This window comes from Psilocybe cubensis, chromosome 5, assembly GCF_017499595.1.
Source record: "Psilocybe cubensis strain MGC-MH-2018 chromosome 5, whole genome shotgun sequence".
Lineage (NCBI taxonomy): Eukaryota > Fungi > Basidiomycota > Agaricomycetes > Agaricales > Agrocybaceae > Psilocybe > Psilocybe cubensis.
The window spans coordinates 3,102,938-3,120,087 of NC_063003.1; the positions used below are offsets into that span (position 1 = coordinate 3,102,938).

A 17,150-nucleotide genomic window follows, 5' to 3' on the forward strand; every position below is an offset into this window, starting at 1 on the left:
TTTTGATCCCGTATGTGTGTGAAATTTGTGGGCCAATACTAATAATACTTCAACAACAGGCATCATCATTAGTTTAATCAAAGTTGGTTTTGCTCCTGTATCATCATAGTCAACTTCACATGAACTTAAAACTACGCGCACGGCACGACGTAGTGAAGAAAAAAACCTTTTCCGAAACAATCGAGACTTCAACATATCATATTACAATATTGACCGCGGGTATAGGGGCGACATAGAATATTCAGTAACCTGAATGGCTAGACTTCCGTATTTCATATCTCTGTTCCTACAAATTATCGACGCTTAGAAGCGAATTCCGAATTTTGTCATCAAGTGATCAAGGGATAACTTGAGCTTAACAGCCGTCGGCAACACACGCTCGACACTTAGCATCTAGGCATGGCAAGCTCGGTTCTGGCTCGCTTGGGAGCGTATATTTACTCTTGATGATGAGTATTTAAAAAAGGCATCTGAGTAAGTATGCAAGCGACTCGATAACCAGGATGAGAATATCACAAATAACGATGATCGTTACCGAGTTACAACCATACAAATCGCCCAGTGGCGACGGGTCACGCGCTTATTTTAAAGTTCTTCAGTGGATGGAAAAATTGAGGCGTTGCGGCGTGTTGCCGACTTCATAGGTCCATGGGAGGATATCAGAAGCGCACTCAATGTCGACGGTTGACAGCGCGTGAGTCCAGCATCCGCAACTTTGCAGAGCGGTAGATGGATTGAAGACGTCCCGGTTGCAACTACATATGTGGAGATTTTGAACATTTATCACGGAGCATAAGGAGTTATATACTCTCCGATTGGGCGTTAGCGGATAATGTCGAGTGTAGCATGAGAGTAGACGTCCTGTCGAGGCACTGGTACCAATGTAATTGACCGTGTTAAATACCCATAAGGATACCAAGTTTACCAACATGGATTTAGTACTGCTTTAGAGGCTTAGAGTGTTTGAATGCAGGGAGCCCAAGGGGCTAGATGTTTTTATTGGGATAGATATTTAAATGAACGTGTCGTATACTCAGATGCCAATACTTACCATAACTACTGTGGTATCCGTGGTCCAGATTGGTGTGAACCAGCCTCGGATCCACGCGATTGGCGGTTAGAAGGGATTGCAGTTTTCGGCATATTATGTTGTGAAAGAGATGGAGGAAGCATAGTTTGGCCGGGGATGTGATGTTGAAGTCCGACTGTGTTATTCGCAGACGCCCAAGGTGCCGGTGTTGAAACCGATGGGTGTGATCTAATTGTGTGCTGAGAGGTTACGGCCGATTGAACTGGGATTGAATTTGCTTTGTTTTCCGGATTTTCCCACTCCAAGAGGCCACCTAAGGGAATATGTTGCACGACGACACGCTTCCCAAGCACTTCAGCCTAAAAGTGTCACATTCACGTTAACTATTTGAAAAGTTGTTGTGGACTTAAACCGAAGATGATACCTACCTCAAACATTTTGAACAAACCTGTATTGACTTTTCCCCAGTTGGGCACTCCAGCCGCAATGGAATGTAACTGAGAGGAGTGTTCGTGGAAAGGCCCGTACTTGACATCGTGAATGCGCATGATTGACATAAAATATAGGTTCGTGGGGGGTAGCGGAGGTTGGAGAACGGCAGACACAGGAATCTCTGTTTGATCTGTCATACGTCGGGGTGAAATCCACGGTAATTGTGAGTGTCAATAAAACTTGGAAGTACCTCGAAGTTGGCCGCTGCCAAAAATGTATGGAAGAAAGCAATAGTCATCAAGGCCCCAGACACCGTGACTTCCCGCAGGCTCAAGTTTATAAGTGTCCTGGAGTTTCCAACATAGTTTTAAGTAGCGTAGGAAAACGGACAAGACAAGGTCGCGTTCTTCTGCAGGCTCTGGCTCGAAGAATCGAACTAGAGTCAAACATAACAGAAAGAGGGCGAATGAGGTTTCGTGACCACTACCATAGTCCATTCGAGTGAATGAACCGAACGATATAAGAAGATAAGGTTTGACATAAGGTAGCACTGCCAAGAAGTCGGGAGCCAGTAATTTCTGAAGCACATTATCGCATCGCTGACAAAATGCATCATTAACTTTATGACCATGGAACATAAGTCGTGTATAGCAGACCTCCTCTAGTCGTTGACCCCAAGTTCTGAAGGCAATATTTCCAAATCGTTGCGGTGTTTGGAGGGCAGGAATGTCGTCTACCCAGTGGGCTAGTTCATCAAGCAGTTCCAAAATTTTTGTTATCGACTACGTGATGGTTCAAGATTCAACGACCGATGGACATTGTATCCGATCGCATATAGCTCACTGTGCTCCGGTTAACTGGTTCCCAGGGAAGAGTATAGCCAACAACGGATTCGTTCAATCGTCGCAAGAAAATACCATAATCAAGATATGATTGGGTCGTTTTCCAATATTCAACGTCGTCATCTGTCCGAATCTTCAAACTAGGAGTCGATTGGAGACCAGCCACTTCATCGAGTGGTATTTTTCTAAGATCCAAGAGGACTGATTTCATATGCAGCTCTTGGTATGGGCAAAGCGGTGAGGCACCTTGTAAAATTGGTTTCGAGGTGGTGGTTCGAGTAAAGCTCTGATTATCCAAGGGCCATCTGAGTCAGTGTCACAGTTTAGACGTTCACGTGATAGTCACAGACGCGTCCGGTCACGGTGACTCAAGCGAATGGGGCGGTTCAATTTGTGGGCTTCCTGAACTTGCTCTTGTTTTCTTACTCAGTCTTCATTGTTATCCCTATTTTCCTATAACTGAAGGAACTTTAAAATCTGGAGCAAACGAAGATATGGCACCCTATGATGACTGGAATACTTTAGAGGAAGAGGATGAGGATGAGCTCCAAGACCCATCGGTGAGTATCTTGCAAACGCACGAATGAAGGCCGGGTTGAGCTACAGCGAACCATCCATTGCAATAGATGTTCGAAACTAAAAGAGATGTCATTCTTTTTTGCATCGATTGCTCCGAGTCTATGTTGGAACCGTATGACGACCACAAATATGAAGATACTGTCAAAACCTGTCACCTTTACACGGCACTCGAAGCAGCGATGCAAATTCAAAAGAAGAAGATCATCATAGGACCCAATGACTCCGTTGGGATAATGCTTTTCAATACAGTGAGAATAAACTTTCGTGAATAGGACGTCAAGTAATCTGAGTTGTTCACGAAGACAAGGAAATCAGACGCAAATAAAAATCAAGGTTCAGAAATCAAGAAGGGTACATATTTGCTACAACCGATATCCCCTCTAAGTGCACCAAAAGTGCAAGAACTCATGAAGCTACTGAATGGTTTGTCTCAACCTTGATAAACCCAACTCTGGATCGCTTAAACTTTTATGTCAAAGCCGCGCGAGAAGATCTAGATGAGTTGAGAAAGGAATTCCCGCCTCTAACTACAGGCCGAGTTCCGATGGGCGACGTTTTTACCAGCTGTAACTGGGTGATACGGGATGGGTGTGGACAATAAACCGTCTTTCATTAATCGTTTTACTGAAAGATCACTCAGTGCACCAAAGACCGCTTCAAAGCGCGTCTTTCTAATCACGGACGAAGATGATCCACATCCCAGCGTCGGGAACAAACAACTAGCCATCTCAGCGCGCACTACCCTGGTTGTGAGCTTCTTATTTTCAACTTTGGGTGGTAAAGCAATTCAATTCTATCACAGGACCTCACACAAGCCGGTGTCACGGTAGAACCTTTTTTCATCGACACAGGGGAGAAAGGGTTTAACCCATCGAAGTTCTACTCTGTCTGTTTTGCCTTCTATCTTGACCGTCTTGGGTCCCACTGACACGTTCCAAAAGTCCGTCTTGCTCCCCACAGATCTTGAAGATGATGAAGGACTCCAGAAGGACGATTCACTTCTCCCAGACTCGATATCTATATCTCGGATTGAAGATCTCCTGTCGCAGATGCGCCTCCATGAAGTCCCTAAGCGAGCACAATTTAGTATCCCATTCCATTTGGCAAAGGGATTTACAATAGGAATCAAAGGGTATAATTTCTATATAATATCTTTCCCTGAGTATGCACTGATCCTCTGAAGATATGGTCTGGTGACAGAACAAAAGAAAGGATCATATAAGTATTTCGCTGACGTCGACAATGAACTTAAACCCGCGATATCTCGCACAATCTACACCGCTGAGGTTCGAACCAGTTTGTCTAAAATTTGAGCACATAAAAATAAATTTGAATGTAGGGAAGCCAGGAAGAAGTTGATAAGGCAAGGATCATGTACGGAGCCGACGTGGGCACGGGGACAGCGATTGCTGAAGGCGGAGCCGCAAACGACGACGACGAAGATAACGACGAAGACATTGCCGGCGGATTTGGTGCACGCGTTGTCAAGGCTGGGCAACGTGTGCGTTGACTTTTACCATAATTAGTGATTTAGCACTCACCTGCTTTTCAGCCTGTCTATACGGCAGAAGAAATCCGTGCCTTCCGTACTTTGGGACTTGAACCCGGTGTGTCTAAATTCACTGATATCATGTTTTATTCTAATAGCAGTTGTAGGGATAAAGCTTCTTGGATTCAAAGACCGTGCCGAGTTGCACCTTGAGGACAATGTCAAACATTCTCAATTTATTTATCCCGACGAAATGGTACGCCAAACAAATGTTTATTCTGCCTCAATTTTTACATTGTTTTATGTCTTATTATCTATCAGTCGTATTCGGGTAGCAAACGAACCTTTAGCGCGTTGCTCAAATCTATGATCAAGAAGGACAAAATTGCCCTGGCCCTCTGCCTTACTAGACGGAATGCATCCCCTATCTTTTGCGCATTATTGCCACAGGTGCGGTTACATCAATATATTACAGTGTGGTATGCCATATTTATGTCATATCTAGGAAGAGAAAGGGGACACATTTGACTTGGACGACCCAGCTGGATTCCACCTTATTCAACTCCCGTTTGCCGACGATATTCGAGCGGCGACTGTAGAACATGGAACGCGGGGTAAGATCTATTTTTAGACGATTAAACTTAGTAACTTGTCATTGACCGTGTGCTCAATTGAAACAGCGTCAGAGGAGATGAAGAATTCCGCTCTAGCATGGATAGATAAACTTACAATGAAAAAGGGCACCTATGACCCCGACTCGTTCCCCAACCCTGGTAAATACTCCACTTATTTCATATTTGATGACACCTTCGCGGTTGGATTGAACCCCTTTTTACAAAGCGCTTGCGTATCATAATGAGCAACTTCAAGCAACTGCCTTCGAAGAAGATTATGATCCAGATTCATTCGAGGACTTAACAGTACCAAAATTTGAGGCGATGCACAAGGTCCGTAATAAAATATATCTGCACTTTACACTCCCTTTTGGTCTGATAATCAAATCCCGTGCTCTTCGTCTATATCAGCGCGCCGGTAAGCTGATGAAAAATTGGAAACTCACTTTAGCGCAAGATCCTTCCACTGAGGTGGTCATCGCCGCTACGGGGTCGAAACGCAAGGCGGTTAGTGAACACATACATTTCTTTACATTGAGCTTAACATATATGGTTCATGAAGACAAACCAGGATGTTGCTGTCAGTGAAGAAGAGCTCAGGAGCTTGTATGATAACGGCTACCTTGCCAAGGTATCTAATAATTTCAGTTTTGATTGAATTGAGCAATAACACGTTGCCTTGATAGTTACGCGTGGATCAATTGAAGGTACGAATAGTCTCCAATCAGAAAGCGGGTCTTTTGGCTGATATCACGCTATTGACGAAAACAGGACTTTTTGAAGTCAAAGGGACTGTCTGCATCAGGCAGGAAAGCCGACCTGACTGACCGGGTAGCGGAGTGGTTTGGTTCTCATTGATTCGACTTTCCTCCGTTAGCTTTTGCGCCGAAAAGCGGTTTTGATGTGCTCTCCTTTGCGCTGGCTCATGTTATTTTCAATTCAAAGTTGTGGCGTCGGGAAATATGAGTGTATGACGAACGTATGGATTGGGGTTTGCTTTCGTTATAGGATGAGTGTTGTAAGTGTGTTGCAAGTACCCTAACGAGATTGACATAATAGAGGATCTTTTACTTTGCCTATGCCCTTTGTTCCCCCGCCGCAGTGTTTAAAAAGCTGCTTCAAATGAAACTATAAGGAGCCTTATGTGCAGTCATGGGTGAATATTTCTACAATGCAATTGATAATCTTGACCAGGTACAATGTACTCCGATTCCAGTGGCATTGCAGCGGCAACTCACGAGACCACCACGCCGGAGCGTTGGTACCAGGGCTATGCGCAGCATCGGATGGTGCAGTGGCGATATTAGTGCGAGTGGACAACCTTTACAGTCCAACCCAGTCTAACTAGAGGGTCGAATGCGAGGTCATATTTTCATGTGAATGGCCTACCAAAGCGGCGTTATGCATAATTCCGAGTGAGGAAGACAGAAGCTGAAGAATGGAGCTTTGAACTCAGTATTTTTGTCCATGGTCTGTATGGGAGTGCAGGCCGCCGTGCGTCTATAGCGTTTCATGGTGATCTCATTTTCAGACTCGGCGCTGATTTTATGCTCACCTGTCCCACCTGGACCTGAGAATGTATTGACAATTTGTAGGTCTGTAAATCTTTCTTCCGCCAGTCCAGAGTGATTGGAACAGAGAACATCAAATATAATCAAGCAAGGCAGTTAATGCACTTCCTTGTTAGCATGTCATAGTAATCTTGGGGTATTTCTGACGCGGTGTGTCGGAGAAACGGATTGTTGTCGGATACCTTGCCGGGCGCCTTTGGTCGCCGTGACTCTATGAAAGAGGAAATCTAAGAAGTCAGCATGGAAAGTCAGGGGATGCGGGTTTTGACACTGGGAAAACAGAAGTGAGCTCCTATGGTCTAGACCTTGTGAACCAATGCATTCGGTGCCGTATAGGCTAATCGTATATCGAATACCCGGCATTAGTGGTCAAGTCAATAAATTAGAGACTTTATGAAGAGGTTTGAACAGACCCAAGATCGCCTCTTCAATATAAGTCCTTTCGGCGATATGTAGATCCACTGCGATGAGTCACAGCGAGCTGTTGTAAATACATGAAGTGAACCAGTCACACAGTATTGAGCCGCCACACAACGCTACCTTGAGTGATTTGTTGAAGAGAGCGTTAACGACGTTTCACGACAAATCCATCATCGACAACAATCATCGGCATAGAATATTCCTCTGCTTCTACGAAGATCAAAATTAATTAATCAGATGCCTTTTTAGGAAATCCCTTGGCAATTTTAGGGTTCCCTCCCGCCATTGGCCCTCACAATTAAATTAGCCCTACTCAAGGGAAAGGAACAAAGAAATTCATTAACTATCCGATTTAGCTCTCGACATGTGTGTACTTTGCAGACAGTAATTTTAGAGCATATAGAGGCGGCCTAAAAAGGTGTATTGTTCAGCAAAATTCAGGAAAATATGGATTGACCCCAGGACGAAAGTATTTGGTCATAAATGAATCACCAATACATCTCAGGGCTATAGGGCATTCCGGCATGACAGGCACTGGACAACTGAGTTCTAAAACTACGATATAGTCGGGGAGGTGCCATATGTACTTGCTCATTAACGCTGCCCCATACTCAGGTCAAGGGTGTCAAACCACAACGGAGATTGCCTTGTAATTGAAGCATGGCGACCGGTTAGGCGCGTCTCCATTGATCCCTTGAAGCAAAATTAACGCGCATGAGACAATGCGTGAAGGCAGTTGGGAACATTGATGTTGTTCATAATGATATTGTCACGGTTGCATTCGTCGTAAGGGACAACGAGGGCGCTGTTGCTCACGGTTTCAAAGGACAAGCATTAGAGGGCTTGAATGCTTGAAAATCAGAAGAAGGCTATCACACGAAGTCAATAGCTGCTCCGTTTCGCCCACGGTTTTTTCTATAATTCTGTAAATGCACTAGCCGCGACCAAGGTACTTACATAAATCCGTGTGTTGCCATTAATTAAATCATGGAGTAATGGTCCTGGATAAATGGTGAGATTACGTGACTCAGCAAACACTTTTTCTATGCTGATTTGTTCCAGTATGAATTTGTGAGCGGGATATAAAGGGATATATTAATTCGCAGAAGTTCTTGGGAGTCTGCGAAAGTTGCGACAAGTTCTGTCAGGCGTTTGACCCTAGGGAGCCGGTGGAGGTAAAGAGGGGATACACACAGATTGTGAAGCCAAATGGAATGTCTACACACGGTCCTATCGTTGTGAGTGTTGAGCACTTCAATGATGAATTGTTTATGTGGACATTGTTCGTCATTTTACCAGAGTCTGAAGGGATGAGATAGCGGAGAAGCGCAAGTGCGTTGAGTCTTATTCCCAGAAAATGCAAGATTTGACGGTAGCTCGCATAATGGTGCAGAATTCTGCCCGAGGGTTGAACAGATCGTGAGTATCGAGTTTGAGAGCGAAAAGAAATATACCTATCAGATACCCAAGAACCAGTCACACAAATAGTAAGTTGAGCATAATTTAATAGAGCACCGATGTATTCAACTTTCGATATTTTGTTACCTTATGTTCAGGCGTGGATATAGTCCTTTCAATGACTGGGGAAGATAACAATGGATTTTAAGCAGAAGCGGAACTGCAGAAGCCAGAAGAGTATGTTGGTCAACATGAACATCCGTGGTGAGTGCTTTATTGGATGCTGGGCCGTATGATTTTACTGAAATAGTAGAAAGTCGCAGACATACAAAGGTTCAAGCCTCGTAACTGAAATTCGGAACACCGTGATGGTGGTTGGAAACAAAAAATTGTGCGCACGTCAGGGATCGAACTGAGGAGTTTGCCACAGGCGACCATGTCGGCAAGATCCGAATAGCGTCATCTTATCCGATAACGACAAATGGATTACAAAGGCAGCTCGGCGACGGAAAGACCAAGTTCTCATCGCTCTCCGACGACGAAGTACACATTTTCTTCTCTTCTTTCACGATGTCAAGCTCAAACCTCGTTGAAGTTACCTCTGCGTCTCATTTCCAGGAACTTCTTTCAGCGGATCTTAATAGAGTTTCGGTAATCAACTTTTGGGCACCATGGGCTGAACCGTGCAAACAGATGAACGAGGTTGTGGCTGAACTCTCCAAAAAGTATCCTGTTGTGCTATTCCTTCAGGTGTGTCTGTGAAACTTGAACATACATACGCATTGGAGCTGACTTATAAACTTAAGGTTGAGGCTGATGGTGAACAGCAGGCTGACATAGCCGAATCTTTTGAAGTTGAAGCAGTACCGTCATTGATCATCCTTCGGGTATGCACAACTTTCCATTTTCAGTGGTTAGAATTAACATTGTCTTTAGGGACACACTCTACTTGACCGAATCTCTGGGGCAGATGCAGCTGCTCTGACCCAATCTGTTGCGAAACACGCGAGCACCCCTCAATACAACCCACTGTCTCGGACCGATAATGCACCTGCGAAAGCACCCACAGTGGTCCCTTCTGCCCTAGAAGATAAAACGGAAACAGAAGAAGAACTCAACACCCGCCTCAAACACCTAATGAACCAAAGCAAGGTGGTTCTGTTTATGAAAGGTACACCAGAGGCTCCACGATGCGGATTCTCTCGGAAGATCTCTGCACTGCTTAATGACAACAAGATCGCCTATACACATTTCGATATATTGACAGATGAAAGCGTGCGACAAGGTATGCCTACTTAAGTGGTCGTCTCACCTATCTTCGAAATACTAAGGCTTTTCCTAGGCTTGAAGGTTTTGAACAATTGGCCAACTTTCCCTCAGTTGATCGTGAATGGAGAGCTGGTCGGTGGACTTGATATCGTTCAGGAAATGGTGGAAACCGGGGAGCTTAAGGAAGTAATAGGATAGAGCCGCATGCATTCCCTTGACTTTCCAGTCGTAGATTTGGTTTTGACTTGTGATTCTGTCTAGTGTTATTCTTCGGTGTCGGCCATTTGCGTTTGCAAATATCTATATATCTGCGCTAATCTCTACCTGTTGCACATACCTTTTCCATCATATCCACATACATGGCCAGCCGTGATACATCGTTGATCTTTTTTCAACTTGTTTCGTGCTCCGCAAGCTATTTGTATCCTAGAGGATACCACCAAAGATGAAAGGTGATTCCAAAGAGATGCTTCAACTGACTCTCCGTTTTCGAACTGCTAGTCACTATTCATTTGGTTGAACGAACTTGATACACAAACTTACCTCGGAGGTTTTGACGCGGTTCAAAGTTATGGATACACGATCACGTGTAGTCGTGCCTCTGGAATAAAAAATGTTCGTGGTCCAAGCGTAATACATTTATATCAGAACGTCATCTGCGCTTTTGACCACAAACTAACACTTGCAGCTCACTTTTTGACAAGAACAACCAGAACCTCTCGCCCTACGATATTTTTGTTCAGGAGTCATGAATCGAAGCAACATGAGTCGAAATGAGATGATGATGAGACGCCTAGGCCAATTAGCGAGGGAACATGCCACCGACGAGGGAAGGTAGATGCATTCTAAGGGAGCTGTAAGCGTTATGTTTACTGATACTCTGTGAAGGTCGCTAGAAGAATTAAAGAAAACGAAAGAAATCTTGAAGGGGGCCGAATCACAACGACTCCGACGCTTTTGCACCTCCGAACGCATGGTACCTGGACGCGACCTCGACGAATTGGGAAAGGCCATACTTATGGGCGACTTTGACTATGTCTCACTGGATTTCTCGCGTCGTATCGCAGAGCAAATGATGACACTAGGGAGGGAAAAGGCGTTTTCGGCTGCCGCTGAACAATATTATAATTTGCGATGGGGTCCAACGGAAACACCCATTTATAATCTTTTGGGACTAGCCATGCAACTTGTTCCGAGTCAGAAGGAGGCTCATTTCCAGTTGGCTCGTCTATTTATCAAGGCCAAGGTACCAGTGGACGGAACGGACTTGTCGGGAACCACTGCACTGTCGCACTGCTTCTCAACTAAACCGAGCTTCGAGCTAGAATATGCCCAGCTATTGTATGATGCCGGAGGAGACGTCAATCACAGGAATAGATACGGCGGCATTGTCGCAGAAGAGATCATTAAAATCTACGACCACCATGACCGCGAGGTTGTTCGAAAGGCGACCGCTGCTTTGGAGTGGTTCTTGAACCATGGTGGAAACGTCGACATCGCAGACGGAGATGGATATACTCCCCGGGACATGTGTAAGCGCTTGGCAGGTCGTGTTCCAGCTCTTCTATCTCTAGTTGAAAAGGAGGACGAAAAGAGGAAGGCGAAGGGAAATTCGTGCTGTTCTCTGTGCGGCCGTGACGAAGAGAAACTTCTCACCTGTGGTAAATGCAAGAAGGCCAAATATTGTGCTCCTTCATCCCGCGCTTGCCAGAAGTTAGACTGGCCGAAACATAAGAAGGAGTGCAAAGCATCAGGTATTGTAATCCTTTGCGACTTTCAGGCTTCTTTTCACATCTAATAATGGGTCGGACTCCTCGGTTAGGCCTCGCCTAAGTAACATTATTCCGTCAGCTTGCTTCAATAGTCATCTAGTCGTGAGTATTTGACCCCACCTACCTCTTTATCTTTGACGCAGAACCGGTCTTCTCAGTCTTGCAGTCTGTATACGCTACTTGCTTCATTTAAGTATTACTCTATTTGTGTAAATGTTCTCGTCAAAATGTTTTGTTTGATCTATCTCACGAATATCTGGCAGTTCTCTTCGACACTATGTCATATCTACATCCTGTGACAAATGTCATTGTCTTTCTTGTGGAATGTTGTCTGTTCCCTCGATGAGAGCCCTGCTTAGACTATTTTATAAATGTGGATGAAGACACACATGTCAATGGGCGGCCGTATGGTAGTGCGCTCTTACCCGGACCTTTCGATTTCGGCATTGGCGCAAAGGCTTTTACTATCCCGCGAAATACATCATTACTGGCCGCCGACGATATCTAATCGAAATTAAGTTCGCAGAGTTCGTATACTAAATTCGACCTTCTTCAGCCGGCGGCAAGCCGTACTCCACTTAGCCTTACAGGAGAAGTTCAATATCAGGTGCCGTACTTTAGGCCGCCGCGAACCTACCCTATTACAAAACCAGGAAATACGCGGGACGTATATATCTCTGACGTTTTGATTCGTATTGTTTATTCAGACTCCAGAACCCAGGGTCTTGGCCGCATCCACTGGGCTGTCGTCGAAAAGTGTTTAACCATAGACAAGCCCTCTGTTCTCGTCGATTCACCAAACTTCGATCATCGATATCAAGACGTTTTTACCACACCGAAATATCGTACAGGCTTTATTTCTTGGATTCGGAGCTCCTACAAGGTGCCAGTATATTGGCCTATTTGTGGGTTTTGACACTGAACCGTTCAAACTCCCCCGCTGATCGTCTTTTTTCTGCACATTTTGATGCTTCTTCCAAATTCAACGGTCGATTTCCGAGTTCCACACTCTGTTATCCGATATCTGAACGAAATACAGTCAACCTCGGTCATGAGGTCGATCCCACACCGAAGGTCTGGACTACGGTCGACTGATGAAAAATTGGACACACTCAGGTCAATATATACAACTTTGTCATCTTCAAAACGCTCGGTGCCGAGGAGCGAGGGATATGCGTTTTGTTCTGTTTTGTGGGGAATTTTTTTCCATGTTTTGTGCATCTGCCGCGCCCCGGCTCTGACGGATGACCCAGAGTAGGGTCCTCTGCCTCGTGCATGCGAATGAACCCCTTGGGAAAAGGCATATTTGATCGACGCTTTCAGTTACCTACCATGCTCGTGCCATGTCTGTGAGTTCCCTTCTGATCATGATCACAGACATAGCGACAACCGAGTGACATTTTGATTGTTTGTGCTCATGAAGCACACGCACGGGCTCGAACACCTGGGGTACGTGCTTACAGCGGATAGATCGAATGCGTTTATCCGGCTCCATATACCTATGAACAAGGAGGCCTTTCATGTTGTAGCCCCTGCTACCAATTCTCTCCTGCCCCGGCTAGGAACCGGAAGTTAAGATTCTACTGTAGCGGGCAGTTTAGTCAACTGCGCATTGCTTTAACAAGTATGCCGACGATGCAAAGTTGAGTTCCTGTAAATTCCACTCCGTCGAGCTTAAAGGCGGCTTTATTCGGGCATGCGAAATTCGCAAAAAATAACTTGTTCTATGAATAGACGGTTTGATCAGACTATGATATTCTTTTGAAAGTTTAGGAGTGCTGGGACCGGAAATTCCGATGAGACTAAAAGCTGGACGATCTTGAGAAAACGGATTGTATGGTAATATAGCCATCTTGGTCTTGCCTTCTTGGAATGACGTCCTTTCTGACGCACTTCTGTCAGTTTGGAATATCTTGGACGGCTTGGGGACAGTAGCCAGCATGGGCACAAGCTAAATTGAGGATGTCCTGACCGCAGTGGCACAAGTCTTTGAGAGAAAATGTAAGCGTACCTGCCTTTTCAAGAGTGTGATAGGGTATCTCGACTCCAAGGCACGGTGCATAGTATACAATGGCATAGGTTTATTCATTCTAATATACCAAACTGACATATGAGGCTGTATGGCGAGTCTAATGCGCCTCTTTCTCTAATTTCATTTGGAGTAGCGACTCATTGTATTGTGCTCCTCAGATCGCTGATTTGAGTGGCGATACCCGCGAACAGTGCGGTCTATCCAAATGAACATAAATTGACAGATATTCAGTGTATGTCATAATCCGCCTTAATCGAACTTCGAATCAACGCATAGAGGACCCTAATATGCTGAGCTTATGGAGAACATGACAAGCCAGCTCGACAAGTATTTCAGTCGACACCTGAGCTGGCCCATCATCACGAAGAGACACGAAAAGGAAAAGGCAAAGAAAGGTTGGAGCGGGAGGCCGATGGTTTTTCCACTTACTCCCAAGATATGTTATGTTTGAACTTATGGTGAACAAAAAGGCTTTAGAGAACTATGATTAGACCGGGGAGTGTATTTCCCGACGCGGCGGTCCTCCCATCATGTGGCATCTGAAGCATTCTGTGTGGCGCAACCTATTCGTAGAGCTGTGTTCTCTCTACTCACGGGCCGTCCTCGGGACCATAGGCTAGATTGATCATAGGCTTGGTTTACCCTTGCCTGCTTAGGATATTTCTCTGTATGAGTTAGCTTGAGAACTCATTCAATCTTTTAATGTACATACGTTATCCTCTCGACGTGTAGACGTCGGATAGGTATGTCAAGGTAAAAAGTTATCATTCAAGTCAGGTGGCGCTTACTATGTTTTTGTTTTTCTCTGACATATTTCTCAGGATGGCCGTCCTCTCAGTGACCAGAAGACTGCTTGCTGTCTCATGCATAACATCGGTGAAGAAAAAATGGCGGATTGGAAAAATATACGCTGTCGGCTTGGCTGATTCGTCTGCTGCTGTCTACAATCTCAATGAGGAGCTGGTCTTCGAGCAACTGTCCGACTATCCGGCTCGAAAACGTGAAGCTGTGCTGCGATTCGACGAGGTAAAGATAGTCGATGAATGACTTCGGTAACCGCGAATAGTTTTCAGTTAAAGTGCATGCGGTCATTCCCCTTCTCGGAAGCAATCCGTGGGCGGAGAACAGAATGGCTGTGCCAATTTCTCCGTGTCAGACAAACCTAGAAGAATGTCTATGCAAGCTTAGTCGAGTTTCTACTTACTACGGATGCCACTTGAACCGTTCAATTTCCAGCAAACTAGCTCATTGACCTGTGGATCATAGGCTAAAATACAACGGATAAATGGTATTAACGATATCCCTTCATAATAGTATCAAAACCTATTACTACTATACCCAAATGGATGCATTTTTGATTAACTTTTAAAAGAACTGTCCCGAGACCGTGCCGCAGTCCTGTTCATAAAAGGATACTCATATGGAAATGAGGATCTAAAGGCAGTCGAGAGGCCATTAATTTCTAATTTTTCATGATTATTGAACCTTAATCTCCTAAAGGCCGATATCTCCACCAGGAAAATGGCTGTACTCAGAGTGAAGCGCTCAAAAACTATTTATATCAGAATCGAAAGTTCGGAACCAATAAAATATTGACAAAAGAAACCTAGTTGGTGGTAAGATTGTCCCAAGATTCTGATTACATAGCTGCACGGATCATAGGAGTAGATTTATGAACTGAAACGACCAGGAGTAAAAACGAAGTAAATGACCCAAAAATGCATTACCCGTATTTATTGTTATTGTGCCAATTCAATGACAGCAGATAATTGGTTCGAAAAGAAAGAGAAGTTACATTGGATATGATGTATATCTATATCACACGTAAGCTGCATATACTGAAGTCAGGTAAAATTCCATCCGGACGTAGTAGGTTGTTAACATACTAAGAAGACTGCTTGGGGATTGTTGGAATTGGTTTCAGCATACTTCAGGGTGTTGGATATCAAGACCTAAGAATTGAAGTGATTTACATAGATATAACTCTATCAGAATTTTAATTCTTATGCCGGTAGGTTACTTCTACCCTTTTCTGAGATGCAGCAAATAGTAGGAGACTGGTGCAACTGGACATGCACGGCAATCAATGAACTGCAAAAAAAACTCCATTGAAGCAAAAAAAATGAAGCTATTAAGAATAAACTGTGTTAAAAACCGACATCTCCTCCAAGCTGTCGTCCAAGGAAATGGTCACTGAAGCGCTCAAAGCTATTTTTAGGACACAATATTTTCGGCAAGACGGCACTAGAAACTCACGTGCCGCGCTGATTAAGCAGATTGCACCCGGCTCTGGCAGACCCTACGCAACTCTCCTCTGACGTTTGACAACTACACCGCGGATTGAACCACTGGGACAATGTCAAAACATATACTTCCTCATGCTTTACGACTACCGGCAATAGAGAAACTGAAGGGGAAACGGATTGTGCTAGCCTCTAATAGTCCGCGAAGAAAGGACATTCTCCGCACTTTTGTGCGTGGTCATCAAGGGACTTTCTGATTATCAACTTACATGGGCCATGACTTTGTCTTGCTATATTTCTCGATTAATTTCTGGGGTCTTGTTGTACTGGAATGAAGGGACTTGAACCCGATATTGTACCTTCTACATTTGAGGAGAATTTGGATTTTTATCAATTTCCCGATCCTCATGAATACCCGGTGGCAACGGCGACACACAAGGCTGTCGAAGTTTATGAGAAATTGGTGGTAAGTAAGTCTTGTGCTATGTGGAATACTCTGTAGATTGACAATAACTGAAGCGGGAAGATCCTGATAACGCACCGGATCTAGTTATCGCGGGTTCGTCGAAGTGTTAAACTGTCCTACAATCCCTGTATAATCGCAGTAATCGCAGCTGACACGGTGGTGCTAACTCATCCCCAACCGGTTACATCTGACATATCGTATTCGATGCTTCCTCCAACACCACAAGAGTTACTTGAAAAGCCGACATCGAAGGAGGATAATATGCGTATGTTGTTGGATCTAAATGGGAATGTTTGTGAAGTGGTAACAGGTGTTTCTGTCGGTGAGTAATAAAGTTATTACTTCCTTTCACCTGTTTGATGCTCTATTGTGCAGCGTACCCGATTCTTACAGCCCCAGGGTACAATATCAAGTGGGCTATATTCTGAAGTTTCTGGCGTCGACATATGTCTAACACTTATATAGATCGATAGACGAACGAACACTTGTCCATTTTGTTGATAGCCCAAAACATGTTATTGAGGCTTATGTCGACAGTGGAGAGGGTATTGATCGTGCCGGAGGCTTTGCTATCCAGGTCAGCAATTTCTGGTCTCTTTCCATCCTGCTTGCAAGTTTATTTTGTTTAATTTACAGGGACTTGGTGGAGTCCTAGTGCGTAAGATCGAAGGTGATTATAACAATGTCGTTGGGTTTCCGGCGGCCTCGTTCTTCACGCTCCTTGATTTACTGGTGGATGAAGATCCAGATTTTTTGGAAGTTTGAGCTTTGAGATGCCAATATATTGCTCTTTTTCCCCCAGTAGTTAAATCATATTCCAGAGAATAAAAAGCAGTTGAATACATACATCATGACTTGAACCTTCTATATAATATTGAAATTTCCCTCCACCAAGCCTTGCAGATATTGATGTGGATTAAATTGACGCGTCGCGTCGCGTCACAGTTCACGCGTTCACGAGCCCGTCGAAAGATCGTGACCGACTCACTTCCC

General features: G+C 44.5%; 6 protein-coding genes across 6 annotated transcripts; 5 read left to right on the forward strand and 1 right to left on the reverse strand.

Annotated features, from left to right (window-relative positions):
- Nucleotides 1-1,056: 1,056 nt before the first annotated feature.
- Nucleotides 1,057-2,515, reverse strand: JR316_0006431 (Serine/threonine-protein phosphatase 2A activator 1; the record flags this gene model as incomplete). The annotated part of the gene is made up of 5 exons (XM_047892177.1): nt 1,057-1,389; nt 1,459-1,652; nt 1,713-2,061; nt 2,119-2,244; nt 2,306-2,515. 5 exons carry the CDS (start codon nt 2,513-2,515, stop codon nt 1,057-1,059), a joined length of 1,212 nt encoding a protein of 403 aa, XP_047749526.1.
- Nucleotides 2,516-2,798: 283 nt separating this feature from the next.
- Nucleotides 2,799-5,844, forward strand: JR316_0006432 (ATP-dependent DNA helicase II subunit 1; the record flags this gene model as incomplete). The annotated part of the gene is made up of 19 exons (XM_047892178.1): nt 2,799-2,864; nt 2,931-3,131; nt 3,186-3,306; nt 3,363-3,471; nt 3,524-3,632; nt 3,686-3,769; nt 3,825-4,015; nt 4,067-4,169; nt 4,223-4,384; nt 4,436-4,490; nt 4,540-4,628; nt 4,694-4,822; nt 4,878-4,986; nt 5,053-5,145; nt 5,213-5,319; nt 5,398-5,493; nt 5,558-5,617; nt 5,673-5,693; nt 5,758-5,844. 19 exons carry the CDS (start codon nt 2,799-2,801, stop codon nt 5,842-5,844), a joined length of 1,992 nt encoding a protein of 663 aa, XP_047749527.1.
- A 3,101-nt stretch (nt 5,845-8,945) lies between these two features.
- Nucleotides 8,946-9,842, forward strand: JR316_0006433 (Glutaredoxin-3; the record flags this gene model as incomplete). The annotated part of the gene is made up of 4 exons (XM_047892179.1): nt 8,946-9,125; nt 9,182-9,262; nt 9,312-9,660; nt 9,718-9,842. 4 exons carry the CDS (start codon nt 8,946-8,948, stop codon nt 9,840-9,842), a joined length of 735 nt encoding a protein of 244 aa, XP_047749528.1.
- Nucleotides 9,843-10,407: 565 nt separating this feature from the next.
- On the forward strand, nt 10,408-11,442 carry JR316_0006434 (uncharacterized protein; the record flags this gene model as incomplete). The annotated part of the gene is made up of 2 exons (XM_047892180.1): nt 10,408-10,478; nt 10,533-11,442. 2 exons carry the CDS (start codon nt 10,408-10,410, stop codon nt 11,440-11,442), a joined length of 981 nt encoding a protein of 326 aa, XP_047749529.1.
- Nucleotides 11,443-14,270: 2,828 nt separating this feature from the next.
- JR316_0006435 (uncharacterized protein) lies at nt 14,271-14,759 on the forward strand (the record flags this gene model as incomplete). The annotated part of the gene is made up of 2 exons (XM_047892181.1): nt 14,271-14,474; nt 14,715-14,759. 2 exons carry the CDS (start codon nt 14,271-14,273, stop codon nt 14,757-14,759), a joined length of 249 nt encoding a protein of 82 aa, XP_047749530.1.
- A 1,263-nt stretch (nt 14,760-16,022) lies between these two features.
- On the forward strand, nt 16,023-16,922 carry JR316_0006436 (dTTP/UTP pyrophosphatase; the record flags this gene model as incomplete). Its single annotated transcript, XM_047892182.1, has 6 exons — nt 16,023-16,157; nt 16,211-16,250; nt 16,306-16,452; nt 16,533-16,569; nt 16,623-16,734; nt 16,794-16,922. The coding sequence occupies 6 exons, from the start codon at nt 16,023-16,025 to the stop codon at nt 16,920-16,922; spliced, it is 600 nt and encodes a 199-aa protein (XP_047749531.1).
- Nucleotides 16,923-17,150: the final 228 nt, after the last annotated feature.